General features: G+C 45.5%; 1 protein-coding gene across 6 annotated transcripts in view; it reads right to left on the reverse strand.

The window, feature by feature from the left end:
- Positions 1-276: 276 nt before the first annotated feature.
- The window catches only part of ci (transcriptional activator cubitus interruptus), a 71,622-nt gene continuing 51,458 nt past the window's right edge, over positions 277-20,440 (reverse strand). For all 6 annotated transcript variants that reach the window (XM_022806703.2, XM_022806702.2, XM_022806701.2 and 3 more), the window contains 2 exons: positions 14,198-14,306; positions 277-4,147 (listed from right to left, as the gene is read on the reverse strand). In XM_022806703.2, coding sequence (XP_022662438.1) covers positions 1,952-4,147; positions 14,198-14,306 — 2,305 coding nt within the window. In that variant the 3' untranslated portion in view covers positions 277-1,951. The remainder of the gene's footprint in view (positions 4,148-14,197; positions 14,307-20,440) is intronic.

Genomic DNA, 20,440 nt, shown 5'->3' on the forward strand with positions numbered 1-20,440 from the left:
CTCTATATTACGGCGAAAGAATACCTCAAGTGCTACCCAAACGCAAGGATTTTCATGATTTGTTATTTTCCTTCCACGTATATGGCTGGAAGGATTCCAACTTTGAGGTTACTCTAGAAGTAACCTTTTTTTTTTTAAATATATGCGAAAGACCTGTTTTTTCATTCAGTACCGCTATGATATGATCTTCAATAGCGTTGGTTTGATGTTTCGAACTCCCCAAATTTCCGCCAAACTTCTCTATTATTAGAAGCTGATTAGAAATGAGCACAACAATTATATCTCATCAGTGCTCTGCTTAATAGGCCGGCACGAAACGTTTTTATTATTGAGAATACTTGAAACCGGTTCCTCAGGTGTCGACACCTGGCTCCCAGCGAAGCTTCTCGAAATTCATATAAAAATATTATCATAAATATTCTATCATGCATTCGAGTCCCAGTTATAGTAACCATACAATTGAAATATTAATCATACCGTCCAGTGTACATCAGATCTTGTCTATTTTGATTAAACGGGAAATCGTATGTGTCCTAAGCTCAGTTCAAAGTGGACAAAAGGAACGAAGGTTTGATTGATTCGTTATTACTTAATAACAAACATTTGTTCGATTCAACATGTCGCATCAATAAGATATCCGTTATAGGCATATGCACAATTGCATCATAATGCACAGAGGCATAGTTCAATATTACATGTGTGTGTGTGTGTGTGTACATATATATATATATATATATATATATATATATATATATATATATATATAAAGTAAGCTCACATATTTTACGTCCTTAGGGTTTTTAAGTAGAAGAATATCCTCCTATAGCTGACAGTGTTTTCAGAGAATACAAAAAAGAGATCTTACAGTATTACACTACGAAGCTCGTGTTTAAGTTACGTTGCAACAAGTTGTTTTCATCAAATGTGTCTTACTTTCCATGGATTTTAATATATTCCTTCTTCTTGCATGTTCTGAGATACATTGATTGATTAATCATGGATTCGTTGATTGTTTGGTTAGCTTTTCTAAGATCGGAGTTCAACGTCCATTGTAACCATCTCGCTCCGTACCTTCAGTATACAATTCGTTTCACATTATATCGTATATGTACTATTATATGTACAGAGCGATTGCTCACAGCCTTCAGTAATGTTATTGGTTGAATGAGATCAACTGTAAATTATCCGACAACAATAAATACACTACTACATGGGGAATACGGGGCGTTCCCCTTCGGTAAAAAATGCACCAGGTACAACATGCGTCCACATGTTTGTTATTGAACGAAGCAAGCGCTATTTTTGCAACTGGTCCTTAGGACCGACGAGCAATCGTCAGAGGTGACCATGATGCTAAGCTTATCGTCCAATCTGATGAAACAAGATAGCTAAGCTGTACCCCTCGATCACTATCATGATTAGAAGATCGAGGGGTGAATATCTGATCCATGTTGTTCATTGCACGCCCCTGGTAGTCAACTGGAGACCATTGTCACAAGACTTCAAGGCTTTCATGACTGTCACAGTTAAAGCGCGTGAGGCGCCAATACGTATTTGTAGAATCGGGGTCTATTCCTACACATCGTCAAATGCACCCACAGTTGAACGCTCTTCATTCTCTATCGGGGTGGCCTTCCCTCAAATGCATCATTAATAACGATGAGTACTATGTTCTGTCTTTGAGATATTTTCCAGTAGTAGGTCCGCGGACTTTTAAAGATCTGAGGCACGAGTCTTACATTGCACTACCACTCGCAGGTTTCTCAGTGAGTGACGCGTTGACAATGTTTGACGCTCTGTCTCGTATAGGCCGTTACGTACTAACCATATGCAGAAGTACTGCTAGCAGCATAAAGGTACATATATGAAATATATATATACAGTTTTCTACCATATACTATTATTATCGCTGGAACAGTTATCATTATTAGAATTATTATTGTGAATATTATTATTGCATGAGCTTAAGATGTGTTGTCTCCCGCACGAGCGTGTGAAGCGATGCGCTCATGTCATTGATGACCATGTTTCGTGTGCACATCGGTTGAAGCAGTGGACTTCGCCGTTGTTGGCGACTTTCCGAACTTGAACTGATCTGGCATTGTTGCACGTACTCCAGAGTGCGTCGATATGTATCAGGCGCCATTGAGCTCTGACTAACTGATCGGCACTGGATTTCCGACCGATGCATGGCAACGGGGTGTTGATGGTTTTGATGTTGAGTTCCAGCCTGATTTCCTAGAAGATGATGTGGCGGCTGATGATGCCTTTGCTGTTGCGACTGATGGTGATTATGTTGTTGCTGTTGCCGAAGGGCGATTTGGGCCTGTTGTTGTTTGAGGTGTTGTAACGCTTCCGCATTCATCGGCTGCAGCTGTAGATTTGACTGATTACTCAACGCCGTTCGTTCAGGCACTTTGCCGTGATGCTGCGGTTGGGATTGGGAGTGCGTCTGTTGCTGTATGTTCCTGCAACTCATGTGGTTCATATTCCGATCATGGTCGTTCTTAACGTGCAAGGGGTGCACTGTGGGGTAGTTTGACATGCCAGTCGATGTTCCGGCGGGCGGTGCTGGATAGTAGCAATGATTTACGTGACTTGCAGGCATGCCACCCTGCATTTGGCTGCCAGCAGCAGCTCCTTGTGATGGAGGAGGCGCGATCGGAGCCACAGCTCGATGATGCGGCTGGGCCGGCTGAGGTTGTTGTGATGGCTGCTGCTGCTGTTGATGATGATGGGTAGCTAGAGCTGCGGGAGGAATTGGAGGAGCAGGCGTTACTGGCGGATAATAATCATAACCATCGTGCTGCTGAGAGATCATGAGATTGCTGGTCGCTTGTTGATGGTAGCAATAAGGCCGAGCGTGACCAGCACGAGAGCGCGGAACGGGATGTTGTGGGGGGCCCATCTGAGTAGAGGGTTGAGTGCGGCGTGCTACTTCGTCGTATTGACTAACTGAAGATACGGCCGCTGAACTAAGCGCCGACCCGGGTCTAGCAGGCAGATTAGCGTGGCTAGCTGAAGGCGGCATATCACCACCTTCTTGGTGATTGATGAAGTTCACAAACTCATCGGGCAAGTCGATTTCATCCAGTCCAAGGTGCTTTACCTCGGCATTGCGTTGTTGGGGCTGGCTTACATTGGCCATTTCATGCACTCGAGCATCGTCTTCTGCGAGGGTGCTGCTCTCTGAATCGTCATTCGAAGTGTTCACATTGCGGGGTACGGCAATATTCGGGTTCGGGGGCGCTGGTGGCCCTGTTGCTGGCGAAACTAACGCACTGTATGCGTGATAACTTTCGCTGCCGCACGATGAAACCGCGACGGGATCGCTAAGAGCAGACGATTCGACCGTGCTGCGGTTCGTCTCGCTTCGGGTCTGTTCCGATGTCATGCTTCCGTAATAGGTACTAGCGATGCTGTCTCTCCGCATCGCCTGCGCATTCGTGACAAACGAAGTTTCCTGTGTAGCCCCGTGTGGGCCCCGGCCGAGGTGATCTCCATAGCGAGAAATCGCGGTGCTGCCGTCCCCTCCGTGACAGGTACGCAGCTCAGTGTAACGACCGCCCCCTCCATGACCACCTATATTCAGGCCTCCAGATGGCGCCACGGGAGGTGGCATACCCCGTAACGGGATGGGTGGCTGCATTCGTTGTTTAAGTCGGTCGAGGCTACTGAAGTTTGCCCGTTGTACAACAGGCTCGTCACCGTAATTACCACCGCCAGATACGGCGCAGGTGATGGCTTCGGCAAACTCGTCGACCTCATAATTAAGTGAATCCCACGGACTTTCTTGTGCCTGGCTTGGTAGATTCGCAAGGGAATCGACCGCTACACTGCCGCATGTGGTAGTCGAAACTTGCGAATCGTTCACTGGGGATCCTTCGCTTGGTGGAGTTTGCGGCTGGCCTATCTGCGTGTACGCCGAAGGTGGAGCATCTGGAATCGACTTTCCACTTCCAGGACTTAACGGCGAACTGTTATCGGAGCCGACGCCACCAGAGTTGGGATTATCGTCCGATTGCGGACCTTTGTGCTTTTTATTCGCATAGAAATCGGCCCCATGGACCGTCTTCACGTGTTTTCGTAGTGAGCTCGGGTCCGTATAACGTTTGGTGCAGCCAGGCGCATGGCATACGTATGGCTTCTGTAAACATTACGTAAAACAACGCAGAAAAGAAAGACATAGTTCGTTAGATATACTGGTCTGTTAAACAGAGGCGGCATATTCAAGATAGAGTTTCAATATCCCTAATAATATCAACTAAGATTGAATTCGTTCGGTTCCTATTTAAAGCTACCATTGCTTCGCGGAACCAAACGCTCCTAACTCAGCCACTTGACAGGGGCTCTGGGTACGGCCTTACGAAAATCGGTCAAACAATAATAGTGTCTAGTCAACTCAGGTTCGCCGCAGTTTCATCAATAGAATCTGGCGACGCCTCATTTGCTGCGCTGTTACAGCATAAATTCCAGCAGCAGCAGTAATAAAAACGGTGCCCACGGCCATTTCTCCCTCACCAGCTACCAGGTCTATCTACCTCGACTGTGCGACTAATGCGACTACCGCTTACACCCCACGACAAAAGGTTCCGTTGTCACCATTCTATTCCCGGAGTTGGCCAAAGCTGCTGGGTGCTCGATGCTAAGCTCTTTCTACCCGTACGTGCGCAGCGACACCCGTGATAAATCAAAGACACCTTCTTTTCCTTTGAGTCAGCCACCTCCGGCAGCGGCAGGACCAAGGCCAGCGTTAACATCGACTGCAGCCTCAGGAAGCCGGCGCAGCAAAAGCCCCACAAGCCTAAGATACACATCGAGCTTCTTTCCCGCGGAATATCATTACGATTCGGCTTAGTCCCTCCCTCAAACCGGCACCCCGTTCACCTTCAAACACACTTTTCTTGGTCCTCCAGGTCGCTGGCAGCAAGTTTGAGCGCCTTCTGTGTTCGCTCTATATCTGCCTGTGTCTATTTCAGAGTATTGTCCCTTATCCTTTGGCGTGAACTTTCTTTCACACGTGCGCTGCACATGGAAAACCTGCGGCCAATCGTTGTCGTCGCGCTCACCAAAATCGTTATAGCTGCACCGAAACCATGGCGCTATGGTCTGTAGCGGAGTTGGCCGCTGCCTCAATAATGCTGATATGAGCTACGCACGTTGGGTACGACGCTAACAACGGAACGTGTTCACACCTTCTTTTCAATCTCGGGTAGTCAGACTGAGACTTAAGGTTTAAGGAAGCCCATAAGAATGACTCTGAGAGGCTCTGAGTAACGATTATTCCACTGGGAAATCCGTAGGCACTCACGGAGGCCATTCAACCAACACTTGGGCAGCGCTGTTAACGCTCGCCTTACACCAAGAGTAGCAGCAGCAGCAATCAAAAATTGTACTAAAGTCTTTATATTGGTTAGCCGTATCACTCTACGCCGTTCCCGTGAAAAGGCGATATGAGAGAAAGCAACAAAAACTGTCGCAGACGACGGCCAGGCTAAACGATCGCCAGCAGAGTCAACAACTGCAGGAAGCTCTCAGCCAGCGTATGTTTTGCTGAATCGCAGAGCTATCGAAAAAAAGCAAGAGTACGTGCTGTCTAACACTTTTCATGGCCACGCGGTCGTAATCGGGTGTCTCGTTTCCGAAACAAATGAAAAATCGGAAAACCGGGTGGATTTACTATAGTAGCCATAAGGAAAAGGAAAAAAAAAAAATAAAGAACCGCTTCGAGAGACAGTAGACGAAAAGAACGGTGCAATATCGGACCCGGTATTCGCGTCACGGGCTGGACATGAAAGTAGTCAACGAGTAATTGTCGTAGAGTTAGACGAGTGAATCCGATTCTCTTCGAGCTGTTCGCCTTGTTGGATGTTTTTGTTGTTCTTTGTTGTTATTGTCGCTATTATTTTTGTCACTGTCATTGCCCAGAAGAAAGAGAAAGGGTACAGCCCAGCGAATAGAAACGGTATAGAATGGAGCAGACAAAATCAGCAAGGTTACAGGCAACAAATTTCCTATAACACTACATCTTCTGCCCAACAGATATCAAAACACCTACAAATAACCTTCTGCAGTTTGTTTCGTTGTTGCTCATAGACAACTTACTGGAGTTGTTAGTTCTATCGTTACTGCAGCGACTTCCGCTACTACAGTATCCATGCTGCCCTCAGAAACAGCAACGGCACCTGTAAAGGTGCGAGGAAGTACCATTTTTCGTCTGCAATATTCCGCCAGCGTACCGTCTTTGCTACTAACGCCATCGTAGCAAAAAAATCGTGAACATGATCAGACACACGCACATATGGGCTCACCGTTGCCCACAGAGAAAAAGCGTAATGGAGTCACACACGGGGACGCGTTGACGTTCTGGCTGACAAGGCGGCGAGAAAATGACTGTGGCGGTAGCGGCTTAGACACTGCTGGTCGGGCCTTTCGCCCGCGCCGAGGGAAGCATCAGCACGGGAGCGTCACAACCTCACAAAGCGACTCCGACGCCGTTGTTTTCGTCACCGTTCGGTGTTGTCGGTAGCGTCGGACTGTGGCGACATTCGCCGAAACGACGAACGTAAATTGGAATCAAGTGATTCGCTCTCCGTTGTTACCAATCCTGCTGCTCCCTAGTGCCTGGCATTCCCTTCACTTCGGCTGACTCCACTTTAACGTCACTGGTTTTATCTTTTGTGATTTCTGCTTCCTCTAGCAATGAGCGGACGGACCCACAAAATATCTAGCGAACGCCAACAAAAAGCAAAATATGGACAGTGGTCCTACTGTTTTAAGTATCGCCAATGCGACCGCTTCATCACCACTTTTCTCTCCCATAACGATAGATATATGTCGATAAAGATCGAGAGAAAGACGACAAATAGCCCTCGGCGAGACGTTGCTTGAACCATTTCTATTACGTCAATTACTACCACTGTAATATTTGTTGTTGCTGCTGCTGCTGCTACCGTCGCTGGCTTTGTTCTCGTTTGCGTCCTCACTTTCACGGAAGTATAGAGACAAACGTGCGTGCGTTCCCGGCTGATTCGGCACGTGCCCCAATGTGGCCTTCCATGCGCAACGTGTCTTGTCCATATCACGCTTGGCCCGAACAACTTATATCTTATATAACAACAAAACGTATATCAACTTAAGGGCTCGACTGTTGTGTTATTGACGTGCAATTCCTCATTACGGTTCAGTTCTGTTCCTATACAGCCTACACGGCAGTAACAGCAGAACCTGTAGAGAGACGTCTGTCTTCGCACAGTTTTTGATGGCATACATGCGTAGCTGAGGGTAAAGCAGAAGTAGTTGGTAACATAGTGCTCAACTGCAGAAAAGTTGATTTTTTTTTGGCAGATTCGATTATTGAAAGATTTCCGTAAGAGTATGGGATGGACTCGCTAAGATTTAAGCGTTGGCGATGATCGTTCAGGAAAATACGAACGTCTAAATCAAGTCGTTTCCCTACAAGCTATCAAAACCCTACTTCCAGAGCAATGATAAAGCGAAGACCACTTGCACACAATCTGCCGCAGCACGAACAGATGTTTCGTGTGCCACAACATGGGCTTTAGTTGGCCAGATATTGCCGCAGATAATGCTAGCTAAAGCAGACAAGCGAACTGGTACCGACGATTCATACACAAACCGCAAAATAAGCCGATTTAAATATAATTGTCTAATAAAAACCGGTCAGATCGTTCAAAACATCACTTTTGGTCTTGGTATTGCCTCAGCCGGTGTCTAGCCGTTGTCACGTCCGTAGTTTTCCATAAGCAAACCTTCTGAAATCAATAACGGTCTCGTACAAGCATCGTGAAGACAACCTCTCATTGAAAAGAAACACGGTAAAAAAGAAAAGCTACTGCATCGCCAGTGGCCGGCGCGTTTAACAAGGCCAGCATTTGTCCTACCTACTAAACCGACCATCACCACGACGAAGAGTATGGAACAATTATACGCCTATGGTTTATTCAAATACGGAAGGGAGGCTTGTGGTTTTAGTCTAATATTATGTTAGACTACAGGCTTTTCGCACGGAAGAATTTGATGTATATAGCAAATCAGTTGAATCGTATATATACACCAGGCTTTATTGATCGGCTAGGATTGACGGACAACCACGCATCCAGTGAATCTCACCTGGACAAGCGCGGAAAGATATCAAAGATTGGCATAACAGGATCGGTAAATGCTTGACGTTTATGTTTATCTATCTTATCTGACTGACTGACTGACTTGTCCTTTGGTCAACGTACTCCGTACAAGAGTTAATCCTTGATAGCGTTGGACAGAGTTCCCTTCGTAGCTTTGAGATGACGGCACGTTGAAGCTGATGTAGTCATTATAGAGCTAATTGTCCTAACAGAGGAGAAATACTTATACAATATGATCCCGCTCTATGTGAAGAAGAGGGCTTCGTTTAATGTTGAACGTTCCTTATTAAAACAGGTGCTTAAATACTGGCAGGACCAAAGAGCGGTTATATCAATAAGTGCGCCGTCGTAGTAGTCAACTGAATTACGACATTAGCGGCCTTATCGTCGTCACACTCATCATGAGGTAGAAAAATAGATTATAATTATGGTTGCATATCGTAATCAATATCCTTTTGGGTGCTTTCGTCCGTCTAGTGCTCGTCATCTGCATTTCTCGTAGTGATACGCTACTAAGGCGTGACGACATAAAGGAAAGGTTTAGAACAGCTACAGATAAGAAGGTTTGAAAGCCTGGTATATCGAACGAATCCTTTGACGGTACAAAGTACGTGACTCAGTATAAAGCGCTAAAATCGGTGACTGAAAAGGGTATATCAGAGGCCGAGGTCGGACGCCACGTTAGTGCCAGGTGAGCGGGGCGACTCTAAAACGCAATTAGATACCAGCTAAGACGCAGTTAATCGCAAAGCTTGCGAAACTTCTGAAGTAGTACAAAGCAAAGCAAAGAAGTAAAACATGAGATAATTCTTCAAAGACAAAGAAGCCTAGTAAAAAAAAAATAGCTCGGCATTTTTTTTTTAATTTCTAGCGCCTATAGGGCCAATGTCTGGGCGTGTTATACAACGGACCGCTGTAAGGATGAGCACGAAATAACTTTGGGAAAACTTCGCTGTGTAACTCAACAGGCCTTAATGGGGTGTTTTCAAGAACAGTATGCTTTTTATTTTGTAATGCAGCTTTATTACAAAGCAGAAGGGGGTTGTAGAATGGTCGTTAGATGGTGGCTTCTGCTTTTTAAAGTGCGAAGTTGCGGTTTTTTTTTCTGTCGAGTGTGATTGACGCTCAACAATCGACGCTTTCTGACTTCGTGTACGTGTGTAATAAGCTGATGGACAATTAAAAATTAGTCTTTTTAACCTTGTTCATCTTGATGCTACCGTGTGATAATTACAAGGTATTATAACTACACGAGGTCATTCTCGTGTTGACGAAGAAATTACCCATGTAAGCCTCAACGGCTTTTTCGGATTACCGCCAGACGTCTACTTGTTATTTCCATTTATCCTCAGTAGTGAACTTGAGCTAATTTGCAATGGTTGGATTGACAATGCTAATTGTTAATGCTCTTTCCACGATGTTCTTTTCGCTCGCCAACGGCCTACCGTAATAAATTTGCATGTAAAATTATACTATTATGCATACATATGTTATTTTCGTATAGTGGCCTTTTAATGGGGTGCGCTTCAACGAATTTGAATCTTTCCAAATCAAAATCAAGCACTAGTCGATGTTAAAGACTTCCACGACCGATTTGGCAAGATGCAGGTTTTCGACACAGAAAAGGTTAGCTAAGTTGACCGTAATAACAAAGGAAAACGAGTCGTCAATACTGCTATACGTCAACGTCGCCATGTACTATCGAGGCAGGATTCGAAGCCCGGCGTTATACTAGATGTAACAAATGGGGTAATGGTATTCCGGCAGAACGCTACCGCGATCGTTCTGTCGCTATCGGACACTGCCGTGGTACCCGAACCCAAAGGAAACAGTTTGTACATACTGCATTATGAGCGCGTCGTGACTACGACAACTTCGAACCGAAATGGGCCTATTACCTTCGACGTTTGTATCTCCACACTGACAATGGCAGGGCAAACAGGCAGCGGAAAAATGAGAAATTTGATTTTTCCTACCGTCAGGCTAACAACAAACGCCGATAGCAGCGGTAGCAACGACGTATCGTCCATATGTGCCTTCCTATGTCATCAACCGTATTTAAAAGAGCATCACCAACCAATTAGCGTTGCGTGCTATGTGTAGCAGCTTCGTTAACAGCATTAAATGGCGACAAATGGGGTTTAGTAATTGTTAGTCATTTGTGTTGTCTAGAAATATGCCCCTCGTTCTCTCCTTTCAGTTGACGCCGAGTTCTTCGTCGTTTCTGTTCTATCGCTCTGTTTTCTCGCCAGGTTGCTGTTGATTTCTCCGGTGGAGCGACGGCGGTGGCGGCAATGAAAAGATTGCACGTGCCATGGCGAGGTCAGTCGACATCGTTTTGTCGAGTTCCCAGTGTCAAAATAAAGGTCGCCTGCAAAGCTTGTTTACATTCGGATCCAGACACTATACCAGGCTAGACAGCAGCCGCAGACTTTAGGCAGGCTTAGGGAAAGCCGAGAATAGAAACCATAATGCGCAAAGCAACTCAATTGCTGCCGCCACCGCTGCTGCAACATCAGCCATTTTAAAGACCGGACAAAACCAAAACAAATTAAACAGAAGTTACATAATAGAGACTGGGGGTGAGGAAGACGGGGTGCGTATGACTAGGGGAACACTCGGGACGCATCGCAGACGAAGGAAAGAAAAAGCAAACGACTAAATCGTACTATAGCGATAGATTGCTGCTACGACGGTTTCGCACCGAATGCGGTCAGCCATTTATTCATGGGGTTTGTTGTGCAGCGTTTGTCTCGCGTGTCTAGTTTATTCTGAATAGCTACGACTACTACTGCAACTAGTGATAAATACTATATATGTATACTATATCGGCGTAACCAGTTGTTTCCCTTCTAGCATAAGTTGGTCACTGGCTAGCGTCGCCCTGAACAGCGCTTGTTTGCAACAACATTTACCACTAATACTTTGACCAACAACAGCAATAGAGTAGCAAAATGAACATCAATTTAATGCTAACGGTGTGCGGGACTAGAAGATACATGGGGTGATCGTTGCAAAGATGGCATGCCAACGTGCGATGCCCAAAAAGCCATAGCCATTGATATGGTGGCCGTTGAGGTAGCGTACCACAGCATGTACTTCGTTATTTCAGCCACCATCACAGCCATCGCCGAATGTGACAGCCAACAATAACAACAACAAAGGCCTTAGCAAGCAAGAAATCAACACGCACGGCGCTATTAATGCTCAAGCATCCCACAAATCACCAGGCCAACTTACGATGGGGGACCGATCAACATTTGAGTTGTACAGGAGGGGGCGGAGGGTAATGGGCATTAGGGGAGGGATGAAACAACAGACCAGCTCGTGGACGATGAAGGCAGAAGGAAGTTAAACAAGCGCGACGAAGAACAATGCAACTTCATTTGCTACAGTTGTCGGTATAGTTGCCGCATTATAAGTGCCTGTCTCTTTCTGTTGTTGTTGTTGTTGTTGTGACCGCCGCCGCCGCCGCCGCCGCCGCCGTCGTCGTGTGATAGCGGTCAACGGCGACGATAAACAAGTGGAATGGCGCGAACTAAAAGGATCACAGCGCATGCGTGGATAACAAACGGAAGATTAAAACGAGCACACCTATTACAAATGGCTATTGTAATCGAATAGACACACACAGTCGTATTTTACCAACTATGACAAACAAAACGAAAGATAATTACGACAGTCACAGGTGAGTAACAACTATAGAGATCACGATATACATATGTATGGCAAGCCACGCGGCCATGATGTGAGCAACGTTAAGAACACAGCACAAGCGAAGACAGCGTTGAATCAACTAAGTTACAAAAAAAATGACTGAACTATACCGTCGATTCCAGCCCTAGCTTCGTGCTCACCATTATGATTGCCGTATCTGTGTGTACGTTTTTGGTAGCTCTGACGCCTGCCAATGTTGTTAGCGACGTAACTCGCATAATAACGAACGTCGGCATCGTCCTTAATTTGTTCTCCTTCGTCAACGCAGGCAGTGTAAGCGACTTCATCATTAGCGGCAATACGTTGAAGTCGTTTACCGCGTTTACGGGAGACGTCGAGGCGACGTGAAGATAGAGCGAGATGGGGTAACATGGGACGGATGGGTCTAGGTGTTTGCATGTGTGCAGGAAAGAAAGCTCGAAGGACGGATGCGTGATTACGTGTAGTATATTGGTGACAGGAGCACGAATGGCTGAAACGACGCTAAAATACTATTGCAGGCGGAATCGGGAGATTGTATGAAATATAACGGCAGCATTAGCAACGGAACCCAGTAAACAATAACATCAGCAACGGTAATGCGGAGAAGATATGACTGCGAAGAGAATGGAAATGGTCTGCAGACTTATGGAACGGTGGCAGTGATTAAAAGAAGGGTGGACATTTAGACAAGTGATATGGGTGTAACGAATAAGTCGTTAACTCGTGCAATACGAAAAATGTACGTCTGCATAGGTCTTACAAACCGTTTATCAAAAAAGCTTAGCAACTTATATATATATATATATATATATATATATATATATATATATGAAACCGAATTTTGTACAGTAAGTGTAGTTCAATATACTCAAACACGTTTTTGATTACTCTGGCCATTTTTTTTTCCAAGAAAATGGTGACACAATATCTCGTCCTCGTGCTAATTTCAGGAGTACGTACTAATCTAGATCCGAATTCGGGCTAGTCATCATTTTGTGCTGGACGCCAGACGTAAACCTCCATTTCCGACACGAAACAAGGTAGACAGGTTCTGATTTAAATTTATACTGATAATCATGTCCAATCGGATATTTTTTCTGTTATTATTACTCAACTGCTGCTCTTCTCAACCGTTAGAACCTATTTACTATATGCTTATGGATATATGCGCCCTCGTAAATGCTGTCTATGAAGTTATCCAGTTAATAGTCGAACGCCATAAATTGCGCCATTGCCGTTGTTCGACAAGAAGCTTATATTAGGCGGAAATTAATTGTGTTTGTTCACGAATTGCCTTTGGTATTTTTCGCGGGGCACATTGGTAATTACCGACCGGACGAGCTGTTAGTGGAACGGGTCAATGTCGCTTTGCCTTGCTTCTCTCAGTAGCAGTTTAGTACGGAGTGAGTTCGGCTTCGTTTCTATGTATTAAATATAAAGCCGTCACAACGTCGGAGGAAAATACGCGAGCGTCGAAGTACACGAACGAACAAGACGCTTCGGGTCATTAACCGAACCGAAGGAGAACCGATTCAGTTAACTCGGTACTCTGTGTCTGCCGCCAAGGCTGAAGTAATTCCTTATCCGTCGCCGGCTCCCCATGCTTCAACAAAGAGTTAAGGGTTTGAATAAGTTTCGTCTGAAGGCCAAAATCTTGGTGCTATCGTTTTCCTGATTCGCTGCTTCGAATCCTGACGTCGTCGTCTTCTGCCGTGGTAGTCATTGCTGACAGTATACGTATGTTGACGTTACTTGTTTTGCGTTAAATTCAACTGTACACGTATATCAATAAGCACACTTAATGCCATCGATGAAGAACTATGGGTTAGCCAAGAAGATTAGGGCAACAACAGTATCCATGCTGCTCAACGTACTTGCCAACCTTAGTCGACGGGAACGATTCTGTCGCTGAGGGCTAGCTAAAGTGTCCCGGAGGCAGTCCGTGCAGCGCCTCGTGCGTCGGATTGGCGCTAATACCGTTGCTACAACGGTTACACTGTTACGTTGCTACAGGTTGGTAACAACGATTCCGCCTGTCATTCAGGTTTGATTTTATTCGTTCATTGCTGTTCGTTTACGCATTAAACCTGTATTTAGGGAAGTAACCAGCTGCCGGATGCACCATCACAGCTGCAGATGGTATCTATTTAACAGCGACATAAACACTGAGATGATGGTTCAAGGTATTGATTAGGTGGGCAGTGCCCGTTTTTTTTGGGAATCGCAACCGTTTCGTACAAGCACCTGGGATAGCAGCGAGGGCATGTGTCTGATTAGTAAACGATACGGTTTCAAAAGAAGATATAATGGGGTATGAACACTAGACGAATGAAACAAGAACTAAAACTAACCTCGTTCGAATGAGTCCTGTTCTGATGCTTGGCTCGATCAGAGGCATTGCTGAACGCCTTCGAACAGCCTGGATATTCACACATATAGGGTTTCTCGCCTGTATGCGACCTGAAATAGAAAAAAAAAGCTTATATGAGCGAGGCTGAAAATATCTTACTATATCTAATCACAACAGCACCTGTAGACATGGCTGAAATACAGGCGGGTTCACTTGTACTAAAATGAAGATCAATTCCAGCAAAAGGGCATATTTGATTGAAGCAAACGATTTAAATAGGAAGAGAGGCAATTAGCTCAAACTACTAAACTAGCTAATGAAATTTTACATCGGCCGCAAGCGAGATTTAAACCGTTGATAATTGTAAAGTTGCCCCTGTTATTCTGTACGTATCTATAAGCTTGGTAGTCTCTTTGAAAGTTCGTTGTTGTTGCATCCGCTATCTTCGTCCCACCTGCTACTGCCAAGCCAGTTTATCTATGAAGGGTTTTGACATTTCTTAGGCCGAAACGAGGTAGAATTAGGGTTATCTGTCCACAAAATTTGGCCTATCGGTACCGTGAGGTGAAGCCTGCGCCCACCGATCAATTACTAGCAACTACTATATGCTACTACTAGTACTACTTCGTGTCGTAATTGATGCCCCACGGGTTGACGCTTAAAATACGCACCATGCCTGCTATACTAAACCGAGCAGGCTGACTTGCCTAACAGTCGTTCTGATGTCTGCTCAACATCTTCCTTCATTGGTGAGTCCGAAAAAACACACCGCGCCCTTTTCAGCTTCAATCAACGCTTTGGTATCAGGAGACTTTTTGCCCTTTACGCCAGCCCCGGTTCCCGTATCAGAGCTTGTCGACCGCTCTGGTGCAGAGCATCGACACTATCAGACTTCGGATAGAGTTTTTATCCGCCAGACATTTTCTTATTGATATCGCAGATTCGCGGTTGTTCCATTGGCCTGTGTCCATCGGCCGGTGCCCCAAGCTATCATGCATTGGGCGTATCTCCATGCGACGACCAATGCATCTGGTCCAGCAGCAGTAGTAGTAGGCGGCAATCGCTGTGGTCTGTTCATTTCGTCAGAATGGCGTTTGCGGTGGTGAAGCCATTACGACGAAGAGCGCAAAGCTTTTCGTCTTCATCGAACAGGGTGACAGATAGTCTTCGCCGTTGTTACCGCTGCGGGAATATATATGAATGGATGGTTGAAGCTGGACACAGGGCCGAAATTTACCCGACAGACAAAGATGCCGAAAAGGCGAGATTGACGAATCGCAATAAAACAAACATCCTCGCTACGTACAGTGTCAGATGGTCTGGCTTGTCTTCGCTGCGACAATCAGAGCTCTGATTGAATAAAAATAGGCGGAGACACAGCCTAGGATGAGCTCCGTCTACGGGCTTTTCCACAAACAACCCGTGTTCAGGGTGCGGGCGTCCCATATGGGGCGAGACAAGTCAGGGTCGTGTCTATTCGAATCAATAGAAGCTCACTAGGCGAGTTCATGTCATCGCCGCTTGTAGGTCGCAGCTCACCAATCACTTGCCGTTATACGATATACTACCAGCAAGTCCTGATCGCGAATCGACGCTGAAGTTTTCATGTCCCAACGAACGGAGATATTCACCTACACATACAGAAAGATGGTGCGGATACTTTTCATTGCTGACTTTATAGCTGAGGGAAACGGGAATTACAGAGAGAACGATAGTCGATCAAGACAGCACCAGAAAATGTCGCCAGGGTAGGCTTCAAAAATTTATTATACCGACTCATCTGCCCAAGATTGTCTAGCATGCTTCCAGGTGCAGGCTAACTCTGAAGACTAGTTTCCGAGACTGTCGTGTCTGGTTCGTCTCTGGAATAGCTGCGGCGCTCGTCGAGGCAGTGATGGAGCGACAAATAAACTTAGGTAACTATGCAGCAAAGAATGCATTGTATATGCGGTTCCTCTGGGAATAACCGAACTATTTGAGCAGGTAAAATATTAAACAGAAAGAAACAACGAAAGGCCGTGGGCCTAATGCAAGTGATCGCGATGCTGGATTATCCTGTGATGCAGACAGCGAGTGACTGCGTCACCTATAAGCAGAACTCGGAACAAGCCTCGATGGGATACCACGCTATGACGAGTCATGCAAGCAACACCATAACTATAGGAAGGCACACGATGCCATCCAAGGTATCACTTACTTAAGGTACTTTACATCATGTGCCTGATATTGTAAGCACGCACTGCTCGCCTATACAAACCACAATAGCAAAGAAATCCACTGACTATAAAGAATTTCCTATTACCGCTCATAACGGAACAAATAGTGTTGAAAATAGTTCAGATACGGTGCGCGATTTCTTTCGTGCAGACCAGATACTCGAGCCCCCCTCGATGTGGTCTAGTGGCTTTGTTATTGTATAAGGAGACCGGTAAACAACTAGGAAATAAGTGGTAGAACGCACGACCTTATAGTAAGATTTGTCGAACGTTGACATCAAGCGGGAATGTGTGTTGCTTTATTTCTTCAAATCAGTATATTTCACACGTATAACATATTTAAAGCAAATAAAATACCGAACCTGTACGTACATGCACATCAGGCTATAGTATCTATTTGTTGTACTGGACGTATCGAGTAACTGTTACCCTTAGGTAATACAGACATGCTAACAACAAACTTGCCAACCCCCTTTTTGGTTTCCCGCTCACTTTTTTCCTCCTAACGCCCCGCTTGATACTGTAATGAACGTCCTCTCGTAGGATGGTCGCTAAATGAACAATCTACCCTCATATATGTATACATATATATAGTTGTATCAGGGTATTTATTCGCGGTTGATTACCGAACTCAACATTTCCCCACACGCAACAGCCGACATCAGTTCATCAGTGTCTTCTGTCCAGATGACGCTCATGATCATAAAGTTGCTGCTATTATCCTAATTCAAACGTTTCTACAAAAACAGCAGCAGCAACGAGGCGGCAGCTATCGCCGCTTTTACGGCTGTTATTCTTGCTGACGTTGTTGTTGTTATCGTCGGTGACGGAACTTGTATCTTCGTAGCGTGGTGATAATGATGACGATTATCTAATTTCCTATCCCGCTGCCACTAGCGACAGCAAGAGCTGAGCTGCCGTCACGTCGACCGTGACGAAGGCGACTAATTGTCGGATCATTTTGTGTAATCCCATCCGAGAGCCCCACAGTGAAGATGGTGGAAGAGAATAGAAGCGAGCAATTGTCTTGGGTCCGGTTTACTTGCCCTCGTCGACGCTGGCGGCAGACACAAGCAACATCTCTAGCACTATGGTAGCGACTCCAGCCGAATCATGAATTGCACCGGTAAACGAACCGGCGTCATACCATACTTCATGAAAGCGCCGCCGGACTCGTTCCACAGCAGGAAAAGCAGTAAAGGGGCACGGCGAGGGCGTTCCAAGCGACTCGGCCTTCGCGTGCGAATGCATACACTACATACACACATTTCAATGGAAACCTACATAGAGGATCTGCTATGCAAGTCTAGTGCCGTCTCATGTGCTTTGTTAGTCTTTTCCACAAATGGGTCCGAGTGTGCACTCGTCTCAGGTGTGGTACTACTCACGAATGTTTCGCTGGAGCGGCCCGAAACTGGGTTTAGGTGAAATTAGGTAACGTGACAACTTGAAGACGTTATAGTTTATGATTAGCGTTAATACTAAGTACGGAAAATTATTGGACCATCCAAATGGTTCAATTAACCATCTGATCACTGCAAATATCAGTATTAGTATACATGTGAGCTATTTATTAGGGGCTCATAATGGGCGCAATATGTGCGGGAGGGGCTTGACCGTCCAATGGAACGACATCTAACAATGGCCCCAGGTGCCAAACTCGAAGCTATTAATTTCATGAAGTATAGTGGCACTAGTAATACTAGCGGTAGTATACTAATCAGTAGCGCCGTAAACGGAAAGATCGCATGGAGATCAAATTTAAATAACGCGCAATAACTGCGAACCATCACCGGGCATTGTGTGCTTCCTAGTTCAATCAAAACATTGACGTACAAATGTAGAAGCTAAAATACGCCTACGAATTACTGGCGCGTCCTCAGCTCAGAGAACGGCAAAGTATAAGGTAGCACAGGACAAATTGCCAGGCAGGCACACACTCATCAAGTAATCAATTCCACGGTAGTCGACGCCCGAGCCACTATCTAATGTTAGCACGCATCGGCGAACTACCGGCAAAACTGACTACACCAGTGAGCTCCAGACTGTGTATTAGATAAGTCATCGCGTATCTGACTTAGGTTATATATAGTAGTTGTAACGGTTGCCGTTGCCGTCGCCGTCGCCGCCGTTGTTGCCCTTCAGCGCTTCAACGTTCGCCGACGAAAAATTAGACTGCCCACATCACAAAGTCATTACAGCTACTCGATGATGGATCCCTCGTCATGACAGACGCTTGCGCGACCTTTCAGCCGAGACCAAAACTACACCGAGAGACTCGTAAGCGTATTGGCCTAGCCATATAAACAGCACACCAGTCGTAACAATCATGAGTAGCCTTATCATTGTGATCGCTCTCTGCCTCATCGCATGATCAGCATCTAGCAGCAGTGACATCGCCATGAGGATGTCGAAGTGGTTCGGCCTAGGATAGGTAGAGAACATATAACAAACTAGCGCTTAAATCTGCAATAAAATCGCAGTCAATGGCCGAAGAGATAAGCTGACAGACAACGGAACCGCTAGCAGAGCACAACAACAACAACAACAAGGAAAAGTATAAAGCAATGCATGTAGGAAAACCTGAGCTATTAAATGTAACAGGCATTTTCTGTCGTCTTATAAATGTTGCTTAAAAACATTTGTGTAATATTGCCTAGCTCATCGCCAACTTTGTAATATATACTGATATCGATTCTCGATACTGTTTTGTAACCTTGCATTGATTTTTGTTGCGCGAGAGGTGCGCGAATCCTTAGCAGGTCTTTTCTGCTTGATTGACCAGCCGTCCACTCAGCCTACCAAGTCTGAGTTGGCACTTCCCATACAATCCTAACCCCTCCGAGATAAGGAGCCGTACAACAATAAATCTTTTTCTAGGTTATATCTAGTAGTACTTGTCGGCGTCCGCTCGATCAAACGACTGGCGATCTGATCAACGACACTATTCACGTGCCTTGCCCTGTTACGTTTCACTGGACGATGATGCTCCTTTGTCCCTTCCCCATATCTTCCCCTGGGCGCCTGTTCTTCCTCCGGATGGTCCTGTTTGGTTTTCCGGACGAAGTGCGAGGAAACTGAACTCAGACTTGTCGGAACGAAGCAGACCGCAGCATATCTAAATACCCACATGCCTCATTCACTAGCCGCATGCAATCTGTGCCGGTCTGTCGCGTTGCTTACATTAGTGGCTCAGTGTGCACCAGTTGCAGTGACACGGAAAGTTCGCTTTACCGGGCCCACTCAATGGACAAGGCTCTTTGTCCTGAGTATATATTTAGAAGTTTGTAAGGGAACACATCCAACGAAAGGGAGAAAGAAGGTCGATAAGAAGCGTTGATGATAATCGTGTCCTGAGACGATCACAGCCACATGCGCTGTCCTGACCATGACCGAACTAGTTCAATTAGCTTTTCACATCGGGACGTATTGGTAAAGTGAGTAAACGAATACCTTTATTACTACTCAAGTGATCTCAAATGCGGCCTTTTAGTCTGACGCGCTGGATCAGAGCGCGGTAGTGACTGTAAAGAACTGTTGTCGGCAAGATCATTAATCGATAGAAAAGTGGCATTGGAGTGTAGAATTGGCTGGCACTTGTTAGGATATAACGGCAGATTCGTTTAAGATTTGCCATCGTTAGTGTCAGCTCGTATGTACGTAGAAACTTTGCGCTGCCAGGGACAAAGGAAGACAGAGGTAAGATATGAAAAAAAAAAAAAAAAAGAGCTAAACATATCGCATTTCTACGGGTGTGTATTTTCTGTCAGCAACGACAGAACACTGATCCCACAACAACAAGTGCCGTTAAGGAATAGCAAAGTAATGCCAGCAAATAAGCCAGCTAGCGGGTGAAAATTATCATGTCGTCAACTGCAGAGACTTCTCCTTAAACAATTGGGCATCAGGACAACTTTGCGAACGGATTTGATATTGGTGGTTTAGCGGGACTTCGTCATAGCAATACACCATAGATATTCCGGTTACACATAATTCTGTCCGGTGCAGCTTGGGATGGCGGCATCATC

The sequence above is a fragment of the Varroa destructor genome, unplaced genomic scaffold (assembly GCF_002443255.2).
Source record: "Varroa destructor unplaced genomic scaffold, Vdes_3.0 BEIS01000005.1, whole genome shotgun sequence".
Lineage (NCBI taxonomy): Eukaryota > Metazoa > Arthropoda > Arachnida > Mesostigmata > Varroidae > Varroa > Varroa destructor.